We start from the raw sequence: 25749 nt of genomic DNA, 5'->3' as shown, positions 1-25749 counted from the left end.
TAGCTCTACGTGTCACCAGTTTTGCTTCTCTAGACAACCCAGGTGAAGGCACCCTGTCGTGGGGCCCCGAGGAGTCTCAGGTGTTGGTCAAGAGCACCTCTGAAGGCCAGGGCATGCTTCGGCAGGTGGGCTGTTCACAGTTTCAGGACATGGACGCATGGGTCAGGGAAGGACAGGGATCCAAAGGCCAGAGCCAGGCAGAGGAGAGCACAGGCCTGAGGAGGGTCACCGGTCTCCCTGCCGTGAGTCCCTGTGGGTTATGGGACTGTAACTGTTCACCAAAGTGGAAAATTCAGTCTTCCCCCTGTGGAGCTGCTGCTGGTTTCGAACTGCTGACCATTCGGATCAGATCGAAAGGCCACTACGCTACCCGGCTCCCCACACAGCAAACTGTAGCTCACGAGCCGTATGAGGCTCTTCCCGCATGTATGTGTGGCGCTGAAGTTCAACTGAACAAAATTAGAGGACATTATTCAGATTAGTGCCTTCATTTGTTTGTAAAAACCTATTTATGGCTCTCGAATGTCTTTTAAATTGTTGTGAGACACAGGACTGGCTCTTCCATCTCAAAAGTTTGCTCACCCTTGCCCTAGCTGAGTGGAGTGGGTGGGTCATCTGACAAGTGGCTTCCAGGTCAGAAAGCCAAACTTTGGGGGTGCATTTCAGGGGGTGGGGATGTGACTGGGACTCATTTCAGGGGGTGGGGTACATTTCAGAGGTACATTTCAGGGGGTGGGCATGTGACTGGGACTCATTGCAAGAAGGGGGAATGGGCCTGAGAACCTTGCCACTTTACCACCCCTTCTTCCAAACCCTGAAGTAACACAGCTAGGAGGTGCCTAGACCCGAGGAGAACAAAGTGGTCAAGAGATGGCTTAGAATAATTAGCCCCAAATGGTGCACGCTGCCAGATGAAGCCCCACAGGTGACTCTGGGCCCAGTCCTACTTCTGGGCCTCTGTGCAACTAGCTAAGGTGTTCATTTTGATCTGTTGGATTCTAAGCAGCATCCTTTGACACTAGCCCCTCACTTTGGCCTGCCAGGCAGCTGGGGCACTCAGCCTCCTTAGTGGCCAGAGTGTGCTCCCAAGGACCTAGGGATTCAAGGCCACGCCTGGCTCCTGTCCTTGTCATACCCCAAAACAGACACAGGGCAGAGAAGAGCTGCTCAGTTGAAAGGGGTGCCCCCAAGGCTCTTCCCAGCAGACCCAGTTTGGAGGGGGCCCCTGTAAGAGCAGCGGAACTGTTCCAACACAGTCCAGCACCAAGGAAGCAGGCACGAGAAGCAGAGTGGCCACCTGCATCTGTTTATTGTTCCGATTTCTCCAAACTCTGAAGAGCAGAGCACGAGGCCACCTGGGGGTCAACTTGACCTCTGCCATCCCAACAGAGTCCGTGTGTGTGTGTGTGTGTGTGTGTGTGTGTGCATGCGCACGCGAGCAGCATCCAGGAGCCATCCATCGGTGAATAAAGACCCAACATCCGGGGCTCTGACACGCCGCCTTCTGCACCCTCCAGGTCCAAAGCACCCACCCTGGAAGCCATGATGGGACACACAGGTCTCAGAGTCAGGGCAGCCCAAGTCGGGCGGCCTTGGGAAGCTCCATAGGAGCCTGGGCAGGCCTCCTGAGGCTACTGGGAACCACCCTAAGCCCCGGAGAGAAGTTGGGATGCTGGGACTACGGAAATGGGTCAGATATGAGCAGGACCTTCCTAGGCCACCTCTCCCTGAGCTGTGCCATTCCACGCTCCCCTTACCGATGACCCTGGTCTGGATGAGCTCCATCTCTTCCAGAGAAACCGACCCAGTGAGGGGGGGCCCAGCATCCCAGCCCCTCCTCCAGGATGCTCTCCTGCCTAGAGCATCAGCACAGTGCAGGGCTTCCAACCAGCCCAGAGAAAGGGAGGCGAGAGAAGCCTGTGAGGCCGGCGGGCTTTGGCCTGGGAGGAAGGCCTCTCCAGTTCACGCCTGAGGGTTGAGGTCAGCTTGCAGTCCTGGCCCTGCATCTGTCTGTGCTGCCATCCAGGACCTGGGTGTGAATCCGTGAATCCAGTCCAGGCTCGCTGGAGGCAACTTCTGCAGATCTGTTGGGGAGAGGGAGAGGAGGCCCTGGGGGGAGGCTGGCCACAACGGGGACAGGAAGTCGCTTTGTTCCATCTGGCAATGGGCTGGGTGGCTTGGATCTGGGGTCCTGGAGAGGGAACACCTGGACCCCCAACTGCCATCCCTGCTAGGGTCTTTGGGTGGAGAGCTCATCCCAGGGCCAAGGGAGGGGCAAGACTGAGTCACAGGCATACCATGATTAGGAGTACGCCAGGCCCTGAAGTCCCCGGGCTTGTGAGTGGAACTTGTCAGAGTCCTCAAAAGACTGGTCTGCGGTAACCAAGGAGAGAGAAGCAGTAAAGCCACCCCAGCCCTGGGGCCAACCTTGCACACGTACACACACACACACACACACACACACACACACACACACACCAGTTCTCTTAGGAGGCTCAGCTCCAAGTTCACAGGCACTGCTTCCCTTGCTCTTCTGGTCAAGTGGTCAATTGATTGCCCAGCTAGTGGCTTGGTGACCACCCCAAGCTAAACTGTGAGACTCAAGGATGTGGTGTCTAGATGGGGCCTCCCTTGGACCCCCACAAGGCTCTTGCTCTGTGCCCACTCTCCTGGGAGAACTGATCAATCAGCATGAGCACAGGGAGGTATGGTGCTCTATCTCCATCCTTTCCTGAGCCCGACTGCTCCCTTCAGGGTCTTCCCTCTGGGCACTGCAATAGGGCAGTATGGGTCACTTGCCTGCAAGTCCGTCTCCGTGGGCTCTGGGGCAGGCCTGGGGCGGGGAGCCAGGTGGGCGCAGCACAGGGGCGAAGGCGCTCCTCTGTTTGACAGCGGAGATCATGTTGACAGGCGAGAAGGAGAAGACGCTGGCAGTAGGGGCAGCGGCCGGGAGGGACATGGAGGAGGCAGCGGCCAGCGGGGGGCTAGAGGGCATGACTCCGGGGCGGGGCAGAGAGGGACAGGCGCAGCAGGGAAGGTGGTGGGAGACACAACAGGGAGACAGCACCAGAGTGAGCAGCGTGGTTAGACCCTGGTGTGGGCGACCAGGTCAGGGCAGGGTCTGGAGGCAGGCCTGGAGCTTCTGGGATCCTGAGAGGGGGATTCTAGAAACCTGTTCCAGACTTAAAAGTGACAGGTACAGTCCAGGTAAAAATGAAGTGAAACCAAAAGGCTGAACAAAATCAAACACTTGAGGTTCCCTGGACATACGTAGACTATGCTTTGAGTATAACAGTTCACATCAGAGCCATTCAAATCTAGATCAGCAGTTCAAATCCACCAGCTGCCCCTCACTCAAGAGAAAGATGGAGCTTTCTAAACAGTCTCAGAAACCCACAGGGGCAGTTCTATCCTGGCCTATAGGGTCACTACGTATCATGACTCCATCAACGTGGTGAGTATTAGCGTGGAACTTCCTGGAGGAAAGCTGGGGGAGCTGTCTTTGGTAACAGAATACTCCTCCATCCTGACACAGTCTAGCTTCTAACAGCAAATACTCTCAGCCTCATAGATTGACACCAGGACATCACCCAGGCTAGGGGGAGAGGGCCTGAAATTCACTGCCTAGTGCCGCCCCCTGGAAAGCTTGATATCAAAACTGGAAAATATGCTGCATCTCTCTAGGCTGAAGGAGGGCTTCCAGCCCCACTTTGAAGCTGGAAGTGTGCTAGGCATTGAGGGTCAGTGCAGAAGGCCCAGGCCAGAGGACCAAAGGGGCTTGGAGAGCTCAGGGCTGAGTGGCATGGGTGCTGGTCGCCAAAGCAGAAGACTGAAGGGAAGTTCAAGTGGACAGCTCCATGGTCTCTGGCTGGGATGGTTCTAGATGTCACCCCAGGGAAACACTGGCAGCTGAAATGCTGATGGAAACTTGGGGGGCAGGGGGACAACACTGCACACAGGACTTAAACCAAACTCACTGCCATCAAGTCCATTCCGACTCCCATGCTCTGAAGAACAGAGTAAAACTGTCCCTGTGGGTTTCTGAGACGGTAACCCTGTACCGGGAGGAGAAAGCCTTATCTTTCTCCCAAGGAGCAGCTGGTTTGGCTCAAACCGCCGACCTTGTGGTCAGCAGCCCAACATATACTCCACTGCGTCACGAGGGCACTAGTCAAGCCATTTTCCCAAAGTGGGACTGACCCCTGGGAGCGTCCAGAGCACCTGCTGTGTAGGGGGGCCAGGTCCTGTGATGCTGAAACAGTGTCTTCTTCACTCTGTGTGTGTGTGTGTGCTGATGCTCTAGACTGTAGTCTAAAAAGACTTCAGCTTCTCTGCCCTGAGGAGGGCCCTGGATGTAAGGGCACCCAGAGAGGGGTTTTGGGTGTACTGAAAGGAAGAAGGGAGCAGTGAGGTCCAACTGGAGCAAGGGGCCATGCCCTAACCTAAGGCTTTGGGACCCATAAGTTGGCTCCGGGCCAGGAGAAGAGAGCCAGGCTCAAATCTGAAGCAGCACCACAGACTCAGGAAGACAAGCAGGTGGCAAGATCTCTCCACCCTGGCATGAAGGAGCTGCCTCCTCCCTTGCCAGACTCTTGTGCTGCCCCGGATCCCCCCTTAACCCTGGCAGCCCAGCACTTCACACAGAGTTGGTGCACTGTAAGTCCTGACTTGGTTAACACACGGTTTTAAAATTCTGTGTGGGAAAGAGAGGCTCACCAAAAGCATAAAAGCCCAGTTCTGAGCCCTATGGAGAGCCCTATGGAGAGCTGTCAAAGTCAAAGAGGCAACCCTGCACTTCCTGGATTGTCGGCATCCTTTGCTGCGGGGAGGGGTGATGCATCTGAGTGGAGCACACACCTAGGAAAGCGGTGGCTCAAAAACACAGTAACTAGCTGATGGCCACACACTTCCTCGTTGGGATGCTCAAAGTGCCTAACCAAGGCTGGGGCGGGGAGCGGGGTGGGGTGGGGTGCAGGGAGGACGTGCGGGTGGCAAAGGGTGGAAGCCGGCAGCTCTTAAACTGCGCTCCCAGGGACTTCCGGCAGGGGTCACCAGCCTCCACCCAAAGCTCAGGCTTGGGAAGATGTGGAGGAGGTGGGGAGAGGGGGTGGAGTGGGGGGCGGTCAGCCGGGTGCCTGCTGGCCCCCGTGAATAAAGACTGTTTCTGGAGGCGGGGAGGGCTAGACGCGGGGTTCCGGACTAGGGTCAGCCAACAGGGCCAAAGGTACGGAAACGGCTCTGGCCCCAGAGGGCGCAGCCCAAGGATGGCCGGAGGGAGGGCAGATGCCCCAAGGTGAGGGAGGGAGAGGTCACCTGCACACTAGGAGAAGGGCTGGGCTTATGCCCCGGGGCACTATCCAGGTCCTTTGGGACAGGCCTGGAAGGCCACCCAGTCGGGATGGGTTGCGGGACCAAGAATGCGCTCCATTCTGCTTCCCCCCCCAACCCGGGCCCGACTCCCCAACCCGCGCGGGCGGAAGGCACTCACTGGCGAAGGGCGAGGTGGCCGTGGAGCCATTGAGGAAGCTAGGGGACCCGGGTACGCCAAGGCCGGCCACGCCCGGTGCCCCGTAGCCGCCGAGGCCAGCCCCGAGGCAGCCGCCGTAGCCGCTTTGCTGCGAGCTGGGGCTGGGCGCGAACCCGTGTGGGGACGCGCTGCTGCAGCTGCGCGCGTAGCCTGCGGGAGAACGGCCGTCAGCGGAGCCGTGCTGGCAGGGAAGGGGCCGTGGGGGCGCCCAGAGCCGGCGGGCAGGGGCGGCGGGACGCACCCGGCTCAGGCCCCGGCGTGGCGTCCCCAACGGCGATGGCCAGCGGGCTGCTGAAGGCGTTGATGCCCACGACGGCGGGGTGCGGGTGGCTCGGGGCCAGCGGGCCGAGCGGGGCGGGCGCCCGCGGGGCGCTGTACAGAGCCTCGGCCACGTCGGCGGCGCGCTTCAGAAGCAGCTCCTGCAAAGACAAGGTCAGCGTAAGGACCCGGGAGGGCCCGCTCGCGGGGAGAGTCGCAGCTGCCGGGAGCCGCGAACCGGCGGCCCAGGGAGCCCTACCTGGTTACTGCTGGGCACTCCGTACAGCGCCTCCGCCAAGTCGGCCGCCCGCTTCAGCAGTACTTCCTGAGGGCAGGGAGGACACAGCGCAACGGAGGGGCAGCCCCAGGGGGAGGCAGAAGGTCGGAAGCCTCTTCGCTCTCCCTCTCCACCCGACACCTGCCCGTCCCCGCTCCCGCGCCGCCTCACCTCCTCCCGGCTGCGCCCCTCCGAGTACCTTGGGCAGCCTTTCGGGGTCTCCGGGGTGCCTGGGAATGACTTTCTGTAGCCTCTGGAATCCGTAGTCAATGGTGGGCTCATTCAGGGCTGGGGAGAGGGGCAGCGTTGGCAGGACACCCCCACTCCACCCCCAAGGCGGGGACATGGCGCAAAACACGCCAGCAACTAGTCCCAGAGCCTGCCTGGCTGCATGCGCCGCCCACACCACCCCCAGCCCCCCCAGAACTGCCTCAGGGTGCATGGGCGGGCTGGGTTTTGGAGTTTCCCCAGCTCCTCAGTTGGAGTATTCGTTCAGTGAATACACAGTGCCAGGCGCGTGCTGCTCGCACGTTTCTAACCACAGGCTCCGTTGGTGATCAGAAAAGAGGAAACCGATCTACATATAGAGAATCCAGTGCGTTAGGCTGCCAGCCACCAGGCCTTTTCGGCCGCTCTGCGGAAGATGAAGTTGTGCGCGCCGAGAAGACGCATGGTCCGGAAACCCTACCTATACAGGCCCTAAGGCCGCTGTGAGTCGGAATTGAGTCCTATACGTATTAGCTTTTCCACTTCCCAGGGCAGAGGTAGATAAGGAGTCTTATTTGCATCTCGTCTTACCAGGAGTATTGACAGTATTCACCATGACAAGGAGACAGAGAGGGAAAGAAAAAGTTCAACAGTCGCCTCCATTTATTTCGGGCCAGGTGCCTCCTCTTAGAGTCTGATGGGCTGAGGCTTGCCTGCGTCGCAGGGAGAGGTAAAGCTCTCCTCCTCCTCAACCTGTCGGGACTTAGCCCACCAGCCTCCGGGCTCTAGCGACCCCGGCTCCAACTCCAGATTTAGTGCGTCTCCTGGGTGGCCCCTCACTTCCGCATCTTTGAATGTACCCCTCCCCTCTTCTCTAGAGAGTCCTTCTTCCTCACCTTTACCTAGCGTGCGTGAATATTTATTGTGGCTTAGGTGCAAGTTTACAAAGCAGATTTGTTTCCCGTTAATCAATTTATGCATAGCTTGGGCCATGACAGGAGTCGTACGCCCTCAGGGTGTCAGGACTCTCCCGCTTCCATACTGGTTCCTGTTGCCCAACTCTCCGAAGTTTGCTTTGGGGCTAGTGTTGCCCATTTGATCTTGTCGAGTCGAATGTTCTAGGGCAATATTCCTCACCGGTGTGATGTCAACTTATAGACCTGTCTGTGGTTTGGCTGTCTGGGGCGGATCTAGTTCTAAATTTGGAGGTGTCTAAGGGTCCTAGTCTGATGGGGGTAGGGGGATGTATTCCACAAGTCTCTATCAGACCTGTAAGTCTGGTCTTATCCTGTGAATTTTGATTTTGTTCTCTCTCTCTCTCTCTCTCTCTCTCTCTCTCTCTCTCTCTCTCTCTCTCTCTCTCTCTCTCTCTCTCTCTCTCTCTCCTCTCTCTCTCTCCACCCTGTCTGGGACCTTCGACAGTAATTCAGGTCAGAGAGGTCTGCTCTGGTCTCAGGCTTGTGGAGGCTGGGTTTCATATTTCCTAACATCAGGCTGCTGTCTCTGACTGCCACCCCCCCACGCCCTGCTTCCCTCCCACACCCACGCCTTCGGGTGTCCAGGATCGGTGAGCATCTGTTGGGGATGGCATTCTCCGCTGCCACCTCCAGGGCGTGTCTCTCACACCTGTCTCATATTCTGTAACTCGCCCTGGAGTCGTGCAAAATGTGTGTCTGTGTGTGTGTCTGTGAGAGAGAGAGAGAGACAGAGGACAGACAGACAGACAGACCAACCCCTCTGGGTGCCTAGGAAACCAAGAGGTCCAGGGAAGGCTTGTGGCGCCTTGAGCCCTTTCCTTCCGGCAGCTGTGAAACAAATACTCCGCAGAGGTGGGGGTGGAGTGAGAAGGCTGGAAGCACAGAAAGTGTGGAGACAGGGCCAGGCTCCCACGTTCTGCGGGTCAGAAAGCAGAACCGCCTGCGGCCCGGGAGCAAAGCGTGTAGAAATCCAGAAGAGAAGGTCCGCCTGCGTGTGCGCACGCGTGCAGCGGCCGCCCGGGGGCGTGGCCCTGCCGAGAATTGGGCAGGTGGGTGGGGCTGGCTCCCTCCGCTGAGCCCAGGGGGTGGGACTCCCTCCGCAGACCCTAGGCCACCCTCCCCTCCTGCTCCGAACTCCTCACCTGTGTAGACAAAGCGGCCCGGGGCTCCTTTGCAAAACTGCTTGGACTTGTAGGAGAGAGTCACCTCCACCACCCCGGGGATGTGCCTCGGGGGCGTCTGCACCCGGATGGCGTGGGGCGTGATGAGCTGGAGGGGGTAAGAGAGACCTGTGGGTGCCAGCCCCGGCAGACAGAGGCGGGCTTAGTCCCATCCCGCCCCGAAGGAGGGAGCCTGGCGGGGTGGCCCACCTCGCTCCAGACTAGCACGTTCCCGAACACGACCTGCAGCCCATCGAAGAAGTTGTCACCGATGACAATGACGGTAGCGCCGCCCGTGGTCCAGCCCTCCCCGGGGCTGATTGCCTTGATGCAGGGGGTGGCAGCTGGGAGGCAGGAAAAGAGCCCGGTCAGGGGTCGGGACGGATGGGGGTGGAGGGAGGCAGGCCAGGTGCTGGCGGGAGATGGGGCGGGGTGGGCACAGGGCGGGGCTAGGCCCAAGATCCTGACCTTCGGAGGGGTCCAGGCGGCGCGCCCTGCGGCCGTGCTTGGAGTTGTTGTGCACAAACATGTTGTCGGACACCGCCAGCACGTGTCCGTCCACACTCACCGTCGTGGACACCACGACCTGCGGGGAGAGCCGAGGCCAGGCTGCAGGACTGGGGCTGGAAGCAGGAACTCAGTGGCCGGATAGGATGGGGAGACTGGCCGCCCTGAGAGGGTGGGACGGGAGCTAGGTCCTGGGTGAGGCATCACCCTCAGACTGCCTAGAGAAATGCCCTCTGGAGTACTCACCAAGAGACGGGGGTGGAGGGGTGTGTGTGTGTGGGGTCTCTCTTACTCTTTGGGTCAAAAGAGGACTATTCTTTTTGCTCGCCCAGCTTCCTGGGTTGCATCCAAGGGGCAGAAGCAGAGCTTTCGACAACTGAGAGTGAAGGGCTAGGGGCTGGATGGGGAGAGCCAGAGTGGGCAGGGGGGGGCGGGGGGCCTTCAGCTGAAGCCCCCACCCAGTTCTGGGGAGGAGACTGGGGCTGCCTCCTCTCCCCCTTCCCCCTGCACTAGGAGGGGTGTGCAGGTTGGGGATGTGCTAAGGGCAGCTGCTCTCTGCTTCACGCTATGCAAATTACCCGGGTCGTTAATCATGTAAAAATGTCACAATTAGCATCTTCTTAAGTGGGACTCTAATGAAGCCTCCCCTGGCAGCCAGCAGAAGTTGAGAAGGAACCGCCCCACCCCCAGCAGGCCCCAGGCCCCTCAGCTCAGGCCTGGGCCGAGCTCTGCCCTCACACCCTTCCCTCCCTCCCTGGCCACCGCCCCCCGCCCAAGGGCAGGTCTGCAGTGGGAGGTCTCTCCCCGGCCCACCTGGAAGCGGCGCATGTCTCGGGGATTCCCCGCATTCTTTAGGCAGTTCTGGTTGCACTTGAGGAAGAACTTGAGGAAGAACCTGAAAAAGTTTGGTCAGTGCCCTCAAGGGTCTGGGGTGGTGTCTGGGGTGGGGTGGTTCTGGAAACAGATGGAGATTCCACTGCTCCCTGCCAGGGCCCCTCCCAGGAGGGCATCTCCCAGACAGGCACCAGCCCCCATATTTCCATCACAAGCTGCAAAGCCGCAGTGTGCCCACACACAACACACGTGGAGTAGACTAGACCCCTCACACGCGGAGGACGTCACTACATGGTGCTCACTTGGAACCACAAAGTGTATACCCATCCTACCTCGGGTGGGTCGCTGGGGACGCAGAGTGGCCCTGTCTGCATAGGCTTTCAGAGGCTGTACATCTTTATGGGAGCAGATAACCTCATCTTCCTCCTGCAGAGTGGCTGGTGGGCTCGCACTGCTGAGATCTCCACACGTGCATGATGTGCAGTCATCAAAAGACCATGCACTTTGTGTATACTCTGCGTGCTATTTGTTGTTAAGCATCTTTGAGTACCAACTCACAGTCGCCCTATATACAAGAGAACGTACACTGACCGGTCCAGAACCATCCTCTCAATTATTCCTAGGTTTGAGCCCGCCATGGTGGCCACTGGGTCAATCCATCTCTTTGAGAGTCTTCCTCTTTTTCTGCTGACCCTCTATTACTTGTCAATTATACCCAAGACACTATATACTTATCACAGGTAAGGTGTACACCATATGCCCAACGTAAAGTTATCACAAACATAACATGTCTGTGGTAACTTTACATCATACACACACATACACACATACACTCCACATGGTATATACCTACCACACATACAGCACATCTGGCCTAGCCTATCCTTCTCACATATACCCCACACCCACACAATGGTGGGAATGGAATCTGCGGTGTGCAAGGAGGCTCTCGTCACAGGCCATATCTACGATCCGTACTCAGCACAAGGTAGATGTTATATATACCACATATGCCTCATATACTACTCACTGCCACAGTCAGTCAGTCCCGACTCCTGGGATTTCTGGGATGGGAAATCTTTACCAGAGCAAATAGCCTCATCTTTCTCCCATGGAGTAACTCTTGGGTTTCAACTGCTGACCTTGTGGTTAGCAGCCAGCTCACAAATATATGCCCACAGCAAAATATACCCGTCACCTGAGGATACCCACCACACTCAGGATCTTCCCTTCCCACGGGCACACGCAATCTGTACTGTGCACACAGTATATGCAACACACATGTGGCCCACTCACCACAAGGTGTCCATGCCCGTCATACACAGCACAGAAGCAGTGCGGAGCAGTGTCCCCCAAATGCCCCCTCTCGGGGTGTCTGTGATGACCCTGGCAAACATGCAGACCCCTGCCTGGGAGCAGTCTTCTCCCATAGGGACACCTTCCCAGAACAGATCTCCCCTACAGCAGATTCCTTCCCACTTAGCAGATCCCTTCCCTCCACAATAGGACCCCCCTGCCATGCAGCCGAGCCCCTCCATAGAGAATCAGTGGTTCTCCACTTTCCTAATGCCGCCACCCTTTAATACAGTTCCTCATGTTGTGGTGACCTCCAACCATAACATTATTTTCATTGCTACTTAAATACTGCCATTTTGCTACTGTTATGAATCGGGCAGCCCCTGTGAAAGGGTCATTTGACCCCCAAAGGGGTCTCGACCCACAGGTTGAGAACCCCTGGAGTAAATGATCCCCCTGACACATCCTGCTGACTCACAGAACATTCCCCCAAACACAAGCAGATCGCCTCACAGAGCAGATTCCCCTTCACACAGCAAAACCTCCTCGCCCAGAGCAGACCCCGTTTCCATGGCGGACCCCTGTCATGGATGCAGATCTCCCTCACACATATTCTACTCATTATTCTCATAGCAAAGAAGTGACTCACCCAGTGCTTGCACTCACTATGCACAGGGTACCTGCCAGACCCACCTTACAGATAGACAGACAGACAGACAGACAGACAGACAGATAGATAGATAGATACACAGTGAGTATCTTTTTCCCAGAGAGTAATTTGGAAAAAACACACCATATGAGAAGTTACAGCAAAGTGCTAAGGCTGCTTTTTAGAATAAATCAAGCATTTTCAGGCAGTTAGCTGGCTGGCATGGCCTTGGCCCCACCACCCAGCAACAAGGTAACAAGGTAACCGTGGCAACATGCTGGCTGCTGTATATGCAGTTAGCAAATGCAGGATACCAGCAGTACCTGCCCCGGCCCTCATTTGACTCCGTGAGCCTTCAGAGAGGTGCCCCTCAGCAAACTGTTGAGGGTGAGGCTACAGTGGTCCGTGTGTCCTGCCATGTGGCACAGCCTCCTGGCCACCGGGTAAGCTCTTCCAGGCAGCATCTGCCTTTCACCATCTCGCCTGCTGCTCCTTTAGACCCCAAACATAAATGCCTGTTTGACTTAAGTTTGCAAAAGTGAGATTCAATTTCAGAGGAAGATCTGCACAGACTCAGAAAGCCCCTTCCTCTGAGAGGAGACCCCCTCCCTCAAGAGCTGGGAGGAGTGGGCACCACCCCTAGGGCAGAGATATGTCTGAAGAGGGCAGTTGCTTACTGGGAGCTGGGAGCAGTCACACCACCCCCGGGTCCTTACTTTTGTCCACACTGCTGACCCCTCAGCACCTGTCATCTTCCTGTTCGTCTCTGGGAATCCCCTTTATTTCCCATTCCACAGAGATATCACAGCCACATCCATTTTTATCTATAGTAGAAACTTCTAGAAATATGTTCACAGAGTTTAGACATTCTGAGGCACACGCAGCAGGAGGCCCCAAACAGAGCACTCACATAATTCAGATACCCCATAAACTCCTACAGGTGACTCTCACACACAGGCTACTCATGTGGCCCCAAAGAGGGGTCACCATGGTACAGGTACCCTATAGGTCACCCATATGTATGTACCCATACAGTGTACCCATACAGTGTAGCATCCAGTTATCTCTTGTCATAGGCTGCAGTAATCACTTGCATGCAAATGTTCTTGTCACCACTACAGGACATCCCTACACCTACAGTAGCCACCTCACACATGTCCCACAGTATATGACATATTGCGTCAGGGAGCTGTAACAGTGGGATGAAAAGATCATGGAATTTTTCCATCAACTTTTGGAAGCCCCCCAGTGTAGATACCCTAATCACACACATGGTACAGACTGGTTCATTTAAGTTCAGCATTCATGTCCTCAGGCCTTTACAGGGAGCTAGGAGGAGGGCAGAGGCCAGGAGAGGACATGGTCCTTGTCCTTAAGAGGACTCATGCTAACTCTTGAATCCCACTGATGATGCAAAAAGCATGGGAAGGCCCCAAAGATATGACACACACTTCTCTGACATGCACACATGTGCCTGCTACTCACCGTCCTCTTCCAGAGTCAAGAGGTAGGGTCTATGGATGGGCTGGAAATGTGAGCTGACTCACTATGTGGCCTGGGTAAAGTTCTTTGTCCCTGTGATCTGCCCTTGTTCATGAATGGAGAGCCTGTGGAGGTGCCTCCCTGGGTGACCTTAAGGGACATCCTTTACTGCAGACCCCCCAAGGCTTTAGGCCTTGTGCCAGAGGAGCCCCTTCATTGTCCCTTCCCTAGGCTGTTGCTCCCACCACTTGTCTGTAGGTTTGTCATGCTGTGGTGTCATGTATGTTGCTGTGACTCTGGGACTATGTCACCGGTATTTCAAATACCAATAAACCCAAAGCAACAGAGTTTCCAGACTAAGAACAGACTAGGCTGTCCACTTCAGAGGGATTCACCACTGAGAACCTTCTGGATAGCAGTGAAACAATGTCACACACTGAAAACTTAATAAGTAGCAAATGAACATTGCCAGATACAGGGCCAGAAGATGAGCCCTTCGGGTTGGAAGGCACTCAAAAGATCAGTGAGGAAGAGCTGCCTTCTCAAAGTAGAGTTGATCACAATGCTGTGGATAGATTCAGGCCTACGGGAGCAAAACCTTCAGGACCTTCACTTGCTGACAGGGTTTGACCCCAAATAATGGGAAAACATAGCGGCCAACATTGGTTAATACTTGGAATGTATGGACTATGAATCTAGGAAAAATGGAATTTGTCAAAAATTAAATGGAAAGCATAAAGATTGATTCTAGGCATTCGTGAGCTGAGATGGACTGGTAGTGACAATTCTAGGCATTCGTTAGCTGAGATGGACTGGCAGTGACAATTCTAGGCATTCGTGAGCTGAGATGGACTGGCAGTGACAATTTTGAATCAGAAAATCATATGGCTTACTCTACTGGGACTGAAACAATCAAGAACGGCACTGCATTTATCATCCAAAAGGAAATTTCAAGATCTATCATGAAGTCTGGGATAGGGGAATATTTATCCCCATATAAGCAAATCCAATCAACACTACTTTTATTCAAATTTACGAACCAACTACCAAAGGGAGTGATGAAGCACTCGAAGGATTTTACCAACGTCTTCCGTCTGAAATTGATCAAGCATGCAATCAAGATGCATTGATCATTATTGGTGAATGGAATGCAAAAGTTGGAAACAAAGAAGAAGGAACAGTAGTTGGAAAATAGGGACTTGGTGATAGAAATGAACCTGGAGATCACATGATAGAATTTTGCAAGACTAATGACTTGTTCATAGCAAATACCTTTTCTCAACAACACAAAAGGCAACTCTAAACATGGACTTCCCCAGATGGACTACCAAAAGCCAATTGACTATATCTGTGGGAAGCGACCAATAGAGATGCTCAATATCAGCAGCTAAAACCAGGCCAGGATTGTATGATGCTCACCTTCCTGACACAATCGCTGAAGACAAAATATTTGCATAAGTAAATGTGTTGAACAAAGCTGACGGTGCCTGGCTATTTAAAGATATAGCATCTGGGGTCTTAAAGGCTTGTAGTTAAACAAGTAGCCTTCTAGCAGGGAAGTAATAAAGTCCACATGGACGAAGCACACCAGCCTGTGTGATCATGAGGTGTCAACAGGAAAAGGTATCAGAAGTTCAAAAACAAGCAACCAAATTGGTGTGAAGGGGTGTGGATGTAGTGTTGACCCAAAACCCATCTATTAGGTAATTGGACAATCCCTCCCAAAAGGGCCACATGGAAGGGATGACAAATCCAGGGTGCTGTATGGCACTGATGAACCACGTAACTACCCTCTAGTTTTTAACATTTCCTCCCCTTACTTTTATGGATTTTATTTGTTTTACTTCATCAATTGTTAGATTTACACAGGTTCATTTGCATAGTTAATATCGCTGTATGTATGAAAGCTAAGATCGATAACCCTTCAGAAACAATAACAGGAGTAACTGTTCCCTAAGGGTCCAGGAAGGGGGGGGGCGATAGCATTGATGACTGTAAAACCCCATTCGATGGGATTGAACAACAGAATTGTAAGTGAATGGATACATTGAATGTGTAAGATATAGAAACAAATAAACAGATAAGGAGATAAAGGGGAACTGATATCAAGGAGTTCCAAAAGAAAGAAAAAAAATTAGACTGATTGTGGTAGCAATTGTACAACACTGCTTGTGGTGATAGAACACTAAGGACAGAACCTGATGTGCTGTGAAGAACACCAAGAACATCATTCATGAAGAAAGCAGGTCATTAAAAAGACAGGAAAGATCAAAGAGGATGTCAGAAGAGACTCTGACACTTGGTCTTAATTGTAGAGTAGCTAAAATGGGAAAACGTGATAAAGTCAAAGAACTGAACAGAAAATTTCAAAGGGCAGCTTGAGAAGACAAAGTAAAATATTGCAATGAAATGTGCAAAGACCTAGAGCTAGGAAATTAAGAAGGAAGAACACATTCAGCACACTGTAAGCTGAAAGAATTCAAGAAAAAATTCATGCCTTGAGTTGCAATATTGAGACTATTGGCAAAATATTGAGTGAAGCATCAAAAGAAGGTGGAAAGAATACAGTCACTGTACTGAAAATAAATGGTCGGCATACAACCATTTCAAGAGGTCCTGTATGATCAAGAACCAATGGCACTGAGAGGAAGTCCAAGCTGCACCGAAAGCATTCCCCAAAACAAGTCTCCAGGAATTGACGGAATACCAAATGAAATGTCTCAACAAGCTGGTAAAGCGCTCACTCAATGCATGCCAAGAAATTTGGAAGACAGCTACTTGGCCAACTGACTGGAAGAGATCTGTATTTGTATGCATTGTAAATAAAGGTAGCCCCAATAAAATGATTTTTTAAAGGTGACCCAAGAAAATATGCAAATTATAGAACAATATCACATGCAGGTAGAATTTTCTTGTTCCTGAAGATCATCCAACAATGGTCACAGCAGTACACTGACAGGAAGGGAGACAGAGCTACCAGAGATTCAGGCCAAATTCCGAAGAGGAAGTGAAACACGGGCTGTCACTTCTGCTGTCAGATGGATCTTGGCTCAAAGCAGAGAATACCAGGAAGATGTCTGCTTGTGTTTTATTGCCTACGAGAAGGCATTCCACTGGTGGACCATAACAAACTAGGATATCCTTGGGAAGGACTGGATCTCAGAACTTCATTGTGTTCACATGGAACTTGTACACGGATCATGAGGCAGCTGTGTGAACAGACAAGGAAATATTACGTGGTTTAAAATCAGAAAAGGTGTGTGACAGGGTTGTATCTTCTTCCCATACTTATTTGGTCTGTATGCTGGGCAAATAATCAGAAACTAGACTATATGAAGAAGAAGCCTTATTAATAGCTTGTGACACACAGATGACACAACTTTGCTTGCTGAAAGTGAGGAGGACTTGGAAGCACTTGCTGATGAAGATCAAGGATTGCAGCCTTCTGAATGGATCACAACTCAATGTAAAGGAGATCCAGATCCTCACAACTGGACCAATAATGAACATCATGACAAATGGAGAAAAGATTGGCGTTGTCTGACACAATTGCTGAAGACGAAGTGGGTAAATAAGCAAATGTGGTGAAGAAAGCTGATGGTGCCTGGCTATCAAAAGATATAGTGTCTGGGGTCTTAAAGGCTTGAAGGTAAACAAGCAGTCATCTAACTCAGAAGCAACATAGCCCACATGGAAGAAGCACACCAGCCTGCCTGATCACGAGGTGCCGAAGGGGTCAGTTATCAGGCATAAAAGAACAAAAAATCATATCATTGTGTGCTCACCTCCATGACACGATCGCTGAAGACAAATGGGTACATAAGCCAATGTGGTGAAGAAAGCTGATGGTGGCCAGCTATCAAAAGATATAGTGCCTGGGGTCTTAAAGGCTTGAAGGTAAACAAGCGGCCATCTAGCTCAAAAGCAACAAAGTCAGGGTGCGATGTAGAAATGATGAAAAATACAAGTTTCCTCTAGTTCCTAAATGCTTCCTCCCCCACCCCACCCCCATAAAGATCCCAATTCTGCCTTACAAATCCAGATAGACCAGAGGATGTACACTAGTACAGATAGGAACTGGAAACACAGGGAATCCAGGAGAGATGAACCCTTCAGGACCAGTGCTGAGAGTGGCCATACTGGGAGGGTAGAAGGAGGGTAGGGTGGAAAGCGGGAACCAATTATAAGAATCTACATATAACCTCCTCCCTGGGGGATGGACAACAGAAAAGTGGGTGAAGGGAGACGTCAGACAGGGCAAGATATCACAATAACAATTTATAAATTATCAAGGGTTCATGAGGGAGTGGGGAGCAGGGAGGGAGGGGAAAAATGAGGAGCTGATGCCAGGGGCTTAAGTGGAGAGCAAATGTTTTGAGAATGATGAGGGCAATGAATGTACAAATGTGCTTTACACAACTGCTGTATGTATGTATGGATTGTGGTAAGAGTTGTATGAGCTCCTAATAAAACAATATTAAGAAAAAAAGATCGACGTTGTCAAGGAATTCATCTTGATTGTACCACAATGCTCATGAACGCAGTGGTCACTAGATCAAATGATGCATTGCAGTAGGTAAATCTGCTGCACGAGATCTCTCTCTCTCTTTTTTTTTTTTGCTATATATTTGTCAATTTTATTTCAGATACATAATATCATGGGTTTTATTTTTTATACAGATAATACCAATGAAACTTCCTAAATTGACATCACATTAAAGATACTTAGAAAATTAATAGTGTAATAATATTTTATAAATGTGTGAATAATTGTAAAATTTTATAATCTATAAAAATTGATTATACCGTGTTTAATATTAAGTAGTTTTATTAAGTATTTACTGTGAATCACTACCATAAATTCTGATTAATTCAATGGTTCATGTCACTGTGAAAAACAGAAGAAAGCAAATGGCTTCTATCTTAAGTAGCTTCCGTTATAGTTTTGACAAGAGATCTCTTGAAAGTGTTGAAAACAGAGATGTTCCTTTGAGGACTGGAGCACATCCTACCCACCCCGTGATATTTTCCAGGGTCTCCTATGCATGTGAAAGTTGAACATTGAAAAAGGGAGACTGAATAAGAATGGATGGATCTGCATTGTGGCGCTGGCAAAGAATCCTGAAAGTACCATGGACCGCCCAAAGAACAAACGGATCCGTCTTGAAAGAAGTACAGTCCGAATGTTCCTTAGCAACAAGGATGGCAAGCCTTCATCTCATGTACTTTGGGCATGTTGGCAGGACAGACTGGTCCCCGGAGAAGGACATCCTGCTTGGTAAAGTGGAGGGGGCAGCGGAAAAGAGGAAGACGTTCGATAAGATGGATGGACACAGCGGCTGCTACAATGGGCTCAAACATAGGAACAATTGTGAGGACGGCGCAGGGCCGGGAGATGTTGCCCTTCCGTTCTGACACCTAACAGCAACACGGCTCTTGCTCCAGCAGTCCCCTGGCCGGCCTTCTCCAGCCACTCCGGACTTCAGAGGCGCCTCCTCGCAGCGAGTCCCAGGGCCCTGCCAGAATGTCCATCTATGCAGAGGTGCCCAGGACAGACCCGCTCTGAGCCAGGTCGGCACAAGGCCGGGCTCTCCTGGAGGGTCATGGAGGGTCGGTTTCCTTTCCCCTTCCCTCGGCGCCTCTAGCCGTCAATGGTTCAGCTGTTGAAGTCTCACTTAACTTCCAAGAAGCTACTTCCAGTTGGCAGCCTGCCCAGGCAGAGGCCGAGCTGATGCAAACACTCTCCAGGAAGCCTGCTGCTACTGCTGCCTACTCGGCTCCTGCCTGAAGGAAGGTATCCGGAGAAATTATCCCAAACCTTGGAAACAAGGCAAAGGCAAAGAGATGACGGTGTACCCTTTCCACGTCTCTCGAACAGTGCTTTTCAAAGGGTGGTGCCTGGACCCAGAGCATCAGCACCACTAGAGACTTGCTGCAGATGCAGAATCTCAGGCCCCGCTTGAGACTCGCTGAATCAAGAACTCTTCAAGGGGGGCCCAGGAACCTGTGTTTTTCACAAGTCTTCCACGTGAGTCTGATGCACTCAACGTCTGAGAAGCACCACTCTGAGTCTGGGTGGTGCTGTTCGGTGAGAAGTTGGACTGTTAGCCTCAAGGTCATTGGTTCAAACCCACTAGCAGTGTTCCGAGGGGGTAGAAAATGATGAGGTTATCTGCTCCAGTAAAATCTTCTACTCAAAAGATACAACGTCTGGGGTCTTAAAGGCTTGAAGGTAAACAAGCTGCCATCTAGCTCAGAAGCAACAAAGCCCACATGGATCAGGCATCAAAAATCAAATCATTGTGAATGAGGGGGATTGCAGATTTGGGACCCAAAGCCCATCTCTAGGCAACTGGATATCCCCTTACAGAAGGGTCTTGGGGAAGAGACAAGCCAGTCAAGGTGCAGTGTAGCAACGATGAAACATACAACTTTCCTCTAGTTTCTAAATGCTTTCTCATCCCACCCCAGTATCTTGATCCCAATTCTACCTTATAAATCTGACTAGACCAGAGGATGCACACTGGTACAGGTAGGAACTGTAAACACAGGGATTCCAGGACGGATGATCCCTTCAGGACGTGATGAGAGTGGTGGTACTGGGAAGGTGGAGGGAGGGTAGGGTAGAAAGGGGGAACCGATTACAAGGATCTACATATAGCCCCCTCCCAGGGGGATGGATAACAGAAAAGTAGGTGAAGGGAGACATCGGACAGTGTAAGATATGACAAAATAATAATCATTTATAAATTATCAAGGGGTCATGAGGGAGGGAGGAGTAAGGAGGGAGGGGAAAATGAGCTGATACCAAGGGCTCAAGCAGAAAACAAATGTTTTGAGAATGATGATGGCAACAAATGTATAAATGTGCTTCCCCCAATGGATGGATGTATGGATTGCGATGAATTGTATGAGCCCCCAATAAAATGATTAAGAAAAAAAATCTTCTAGTCAGGAACTAACTATATGGCCAGAACTGACTCAGTAGCAGTGGTTTGCTCTGGACTTATGATATCCAACATGGCAGCCACTAGCCTCATGTGGCATTGAGCCTCTGAAGCGTGGTTAGTCTGATTTGAGATGTGCAGTAAGTGTAAAAAAGGAGTCCTGGTGTGTAGTGGGTTCAGTGTTGGGCTACTAACCACAAGGTCTGTGGTTCAGACCTACCAGTTGCTCCTTGGGGAAGATGCAGCTGTGTGCTTTTGTGAAGATTTACAGTCCTAGGAAGCCTAGAGAGGAGCAGTTCTACTCCGTTACATAAGGATAGATAAGATACATATATATAGTCGCTAAGCCTTGATTGTGGTGGATTTGGTAAGTGTAACTACACACAACCACTCAACTACTTGGTATGGGGGGAAAGAATGTGAAACATGTTAATATCTTTTGGTTTTGACTACAGGTTGGAATGATACTATTGTTGTTACAAATGCAGCTGCTAGAGAACTTAACATTCCGGTTGTGGCTGACATGAACTTCATCTTGGGCAACACTATTCTAAAGGAACATGCTACAAAGCCTCCTCAGAGTCACCAGTCTTGACCATAACCTTGACTCATAGTGACTGTGGATGGGGGTCCAGACTCTGTAAAGTCAAGAGTTCATTTGCAGGAGTAAATTCCTGTGCTACGGGGAATTTAGTCTTAAGAGTCACAATGTTACTGGACTTTCGACACTAACTGGCCTGGATGAGGAGTTGGGGGCGCCCTTTCCCACAGACTGGGGAAGTGAGGCCAGGCCAGGCCTGCAGCCAGGTTCCTGTGGGTGCCTCTGCAGAGGGCGAGTACTAGGTATGAGCTGCCCCGGAGTGAGTCAGGGCCGGACCTGTGCCCAGGGCCATTCTGGGTAGTGAAGAACTAACTCATCTTGTCCACAGAGAGGTCTTGCCTCTGCTCTCAGTTACTGGGAAGTGATCTCACTTGCTGTCATTGAATCCATTCCCACTCACAGAGACCCTGTAGGAAAGGGTCTAACTGCTCCTGTAAGTTTCCTAGACTGTAACTCACTTGGGGAGTAGAAAGCCTCCTCTTTCTCCCATGGAGGTGTGGCTGGAGGTTTTGAACTGCTGACCTTGAACTACGCAGCCACGGGGGCTCCTGAGAGGAGACAGCTAAACCTCTGCAATATCCCACCCAAAAGGAGGGTCTTTGTTTGCAGAGAAACCTTGGGTCAGGGAAACATCCCTGTGACCTCCCAAAGGGTGTGGTGATTAAAGGTGATCCCATGGGCAGTATGTGATACCCCCGAACCCCAAACCCACTGCCACTGAGTTGATTCCAACTTCTAGGGGCTCTGTGGGACAGTGCAGAATGGCCCCTTCAGGCTCCGAGGCTGTAACTCTGTGGGACACAAAGTCTCATCTTTCTACCAGGGAGCCGTGAGCAGTGCCACTTGTCACACACTGTGCCACCTGGGCTTTTTAGATGAGTGAGCCCCCAAAAAACTCTGAATGCCAAGTCAGGTGAACTTCCGTGGTTGGCATGCTCTGCGCACATTGGCACACACCAGTCCTGGGAAACCCTGGCTCCGGGGCACGAGCACCGTGAACTCTGCATGTGGCACTTCCCGGACGCTGCCCCACCTGCTTCTCCCTGTGCTGACTGGAATCTGTCTCCTTTTCCCGCCACGCCCGTGAGTTCAGCAGGCCCTGACTGTCCGTTACCAAACCTGAAGGTGATTTGGGGAAACCTGTGAACCAGCAGTTGGTGTCAGATGTGAGGTTGGTCTGTATGGACTGTGGCCCCTGAAAGGTAGCAGTTTGTGAATGCTCACAATCTCTGCTGGTGGGCAGGAGGCTGAAGCATGGCCCCTGGTCTTGGAAGGAGGGAGGCCTACATCCTCACGTAAAACACGATGAGAGAAAAGCCCCAGGGGTGGGGGGAAGAAGAAAAGCCCCAGGAATGGTCATGAGAATTACTTGGAGAAAACACCATAAATACAAGCACAAGTTACAACCAAAAGACACCATGGATGTACTTTTTTTTTAAGTGACACATCCATGATAGTTTTGTGTCCCCCAAAATATCTGCTGAAGGTCTGCTGTACCCCCTTGTCCCAGTGAATGTAGCTTTGTTAGCAACAGTCTCTGAATATGTCATCAGGTAGCAGGAGGTCCTACTGGAGTAGCGTGGGTCCTCGCCCAACGAGCTGTCTCCTTCTTAAGGGAGAGGAGACACAAATGTCAGTGCAGAGGGAAGAGGACCACTTGAAGGTGGAAGCAGAGGCTGGCGTGATGCGTCTACAAGCCTCGGGATGTCGACCATCCCCGGGAGCTGCAGGAGCTAGGAAGGGGGCGGACCTTCTCCTCCTCTTCAGAGCGGGCACAGTCCTGAGGACGGTTTATTCAACTTCTAGCCTTCAGAACTGCGGGACAACACATGCCTGTTATTGGAAACCACCCATCTTGGGGGAGGTTGTCCAAGTCGTCCTAGGAACAGTTCTGTTTAGTCGATGGAGCACAGGGTGAGAGCCGGTCACCGGCACTGTCTAGCTTAAGCCACTCACAGGCCGGAGGCGGTATGGGTCTGCTCTCATTCCGATTGCCAGACGCGTAAACTGAGGATAAATGCGAGGAAACTACAGAGTCACAGTAAATGCCAAGGTCAGCATACACAGCTGACCGGTAATGCTGACATCAAGAAGCCCCTCTGAAAGGGGGAACCCTCACCCCGAGAGTCCAACCCCGTTGGACACTGCTATGGCCAGGCTTTGTAGCAAGTCAGCGAGCTCCTTCAAAAGCAGTCCTGAGAGGCAGGTTGTGTAGAGGGACTAGGGTAACAATCTCACCAGAATTTCCTCACGGTTACAAAGCCTATCACATTGCAAGGAACTCAAGTGCCCTTGTCAGTTAGCTTGGGGCTTGGGGCTGCTGCCCTCCATCACAGACTGCTGCCCTCCATGATGAGCGAGCAGGTGAACCAGATGAACTAAGCGGTCATCGTGGTCGAAGCTCAGGGATGAATGTACCTGGTTTATGATTCTAGTCTGCCTGTACGTTCCACATTCCCCGTAATAATTTTTATTTTTTTCCTGTAATAATTTTTAAACACTTAACAAACAACCCATGGGAGAGCAGTGAACAGTTGCCAGCCACTCATAAAGCATTTAAAAAAAGTAAAACCAAGTCAAACTCAGAACTTCCCCTGTGGGTTCGCGGTAGAAAGCCTTCTTCTTTCTCCCTCCGAGCAGTTGGTGGTTTCAAACCACTGACTCTGTGATTAGCAGAGCAACGCAGAACCTGCTCCTTGGCACCCAGGCTCCTTTTAAAAGGTAGTAGTTATTGGCCTTGGCTCTGAGGCCCCTGCTTGAAATGAAAGTTAAATTATGATAAAAGAAGTTCGTCTACACCCGCCCTCACCACAGTCTTCACCTGCCTGGGCGTTGTTATAAACGTGCTGTAGCCACCCTGCAAACACAACTCAAGGTCAAATGCCAATGAGCCTTCCTGCCAACGGCATATCCCTGGCCGCAGAAGCCAATGCAGGAACGGAAAGGGCTCAAGTGCATATGTTTGCCCGACACAGAACTTCTCAGGGTGACTGGTTCCCTGACATCGGGACAGCTTGTCTGTCAGTGTTTGATTCAAAGAGATACTCGAGAGATTGGCCACCCCCTTACAGAAGGCTCACAAGGAGGCGACAGACCAGTCAGGGTGCAGTACAGCACCGATGAAACATACACAGCTTTCCTCTAGTTCTTTAATGCGTGCTCCCTGCCCCCATGATCATGACCCCAATTCTACCATACAAATCCGGCTAGACCAGAGCACATACACGGGGGGGGGGGGTACAGATAAGAGCTGGAAACACAGGGACTCCAGGACAGATGAACCCCTCAGGACCAATAACAAGAGTAATGATACCAGGAGGGGAAGGGGAAGGTGGGGGGAGAAACTGATCATAAGGATTGACGTATACGGGCAACAGAAAAGTGGGTGTAAGACGTGAAAAAATAATAATTTATAAATTATCAAGGGTTCCTGAGGGGGGGGGGGAGGAATGAGAAGCTGATACCAAGAGTTCAAGTCCGAAGAAAATGCTTTGAAAATGATGATAGCAATAAATGCACAAATGTGCTTGACACAATGGATGGATGAATTGTGATAAGAGCTGTAAGAACCCCCCAAAAATTATTTTTTTAAAAAAAGACAAATGTGTAGCTGGTTGATGGTGAGCCCCCAGTGAAGCCCCAGGCTCTCCAAGGGAGGTGAGCAGAGGGGGGTGGAAGGAGTGAAGAGTACACTGGGACACTCAGACGTCCCTGCCCCCCTCCACCCCACCCCCACCTGTTGTTGAGTGTTGACTGCTAGAGGGGTTTAAGCTGCCTTCTTCTGCGGGGGGGGGGGGGGGGGGGGGAGGGGAGAACATCCTCAGCCAAGAACCTAGGCTTCTCACCAGCAGCACACACCCATCCCAGGGGTACCGCTCCTGGCTGCCTTGCCTCAAGGAGCTAGGTGACCCTTGCCGCGATTCATCCTCCAGAGCTTCCAGGGGATCACAAAGAGGCTACACCCTAGCTAAGACCCCCTCTGTGCTAAGCTCCTTCCCTTGCCCTCCCCGGCCCCCCTCCCCTTATTCCTCCTGTGAGTTGCCTGAACACAGGGTCTGCCGCCATGACGGTGAAGATGGCACAGGACCGGGCAGTGTTCTTTCTGTCCTGTGGTTTACAGGGTCACTGTGAGGCTGGATGGACTCATGGCACCTAGCAACACGGAGTCGCTGAGGCAGAGCAGGCATTTCTCACTGTTTAGGGCACTGGAAGTCCAAATTCGGACTGCTGGCTCCAGGAGAGAGAGAGAGAGAGAGAGAGAGAGAGAGAGAGAGAGAGAGAGAGAGAGAGAGAGAGAGAGAGAGAGAGAGAGAGAGAGAGAGAGAGAGAGAGAGAGAGAGTGTGTGTGTTCTGTCACCCTGGAGCTCCTTGGTTCCTTGGGATCTTCCCGTGGCATCCTTCTTCCCCAGCACACACTTACTCTCACTTACTCTTCTCCATCTGCGTATCTGCGAGGCTCCTCTGAACTCAGAAGTGATTGGGTCTCTGTCACCCTCTTCACACTGATCACACCTCGTTAACATAACAACGAACATCCTGTTACCAAATGGGAAGATACCCACTTGTTAGAGGTTAGGATTCCAACACTTGGGGCAGGAGCATCAATGAGTCCCTAACACTCCCTTTCTGCCAAGAATTCTCCCCCTCCCCCCCCCCCCACACTGGTCTATCACTTTCACCAGAATCTACTACATTGTCTCAGGCCCCACATCTAGGAAGACCATCCTCAAACCCAGGTCACCAGTGTTTTCTTGTCTCTACAGCCTGATGAGGCAGTCAGGGCAGAAAATAGGTTCCTGATTCCAAAGAGCAACCTGTGAAGGAAAGAGCTGCTCAGAGAGCGCAAGTGCTCCGTCAAGGACCATTGGAAGCAAGCAGAGAATGTCTACATCTCAGTGCCGGCCAATAGAACGCTCCCCCAAAGCCCGAGCCATGGATCCCAATCACGCCTGGCTCCCTGAGCACTAGAAATGTGGCTAGTGAGACCCCTTTTAAGCTAAATTGACCCACCTGTGACTGTCGACGAC

At 52.0% G+C, this 25749-nt stretch overlaps 1 protein-coding gene across 1 annotated transcript; it reads right to left on the bottom strand.

Annotated features, from left to right (window-relative positions):
- Positions 1-1244: 1244 nt before the first annotated feature.
- On the bottom strand, positions 1245-11057 carry LOC142436366 (transcription factor COE4-like). Its single transcript, XM_075540065.1, has 12 exons — positions 11044-11057; positions 9727-9808; positions 8875-8992; positions 8617-8750; positions 8389-8515; positions 6262-6350; positions 6045-6110; positions 5769-5946; positions 5489-5677; positions 2800-2997; positions 2298-2373; positions 1245-2084 (listed from the first exon to the last, which is right to left on the bottom strand). Exons 1-11 carry the CDS (start codon positions 11055-11057, stop codon positions 2303-2305), a joined length of 1266 nt encoding a protein of 421 aa, XP_075396180.1. The 3' UTR covers positions 1245-2084; positions 2298-2302.
- Positions 11058-25749: the final 14692 nt, after the last annotated feature.

The sequence above is a fragment of the Tenrec ecaudatus genome, unplaced genomic scaffold (genome assembly GCF_050624435.1).
Source record: "Tenrec ecaudatus isolate mTenEca1 unplaced genomic scaffold, mTenEca1.hap1 Scaffold_2374, whole genome shotgun sequence".
Classification (NCBI taxonomy): Eukaryota; Metazoa; Chordata; class Mammalia; order Afrosoricida; family Tenrecidae; genus Tenrec; species Tenrec ecaudatus.
This window is presented reverse-complemented; position numbering and strand designations above follow the sequence as displayed.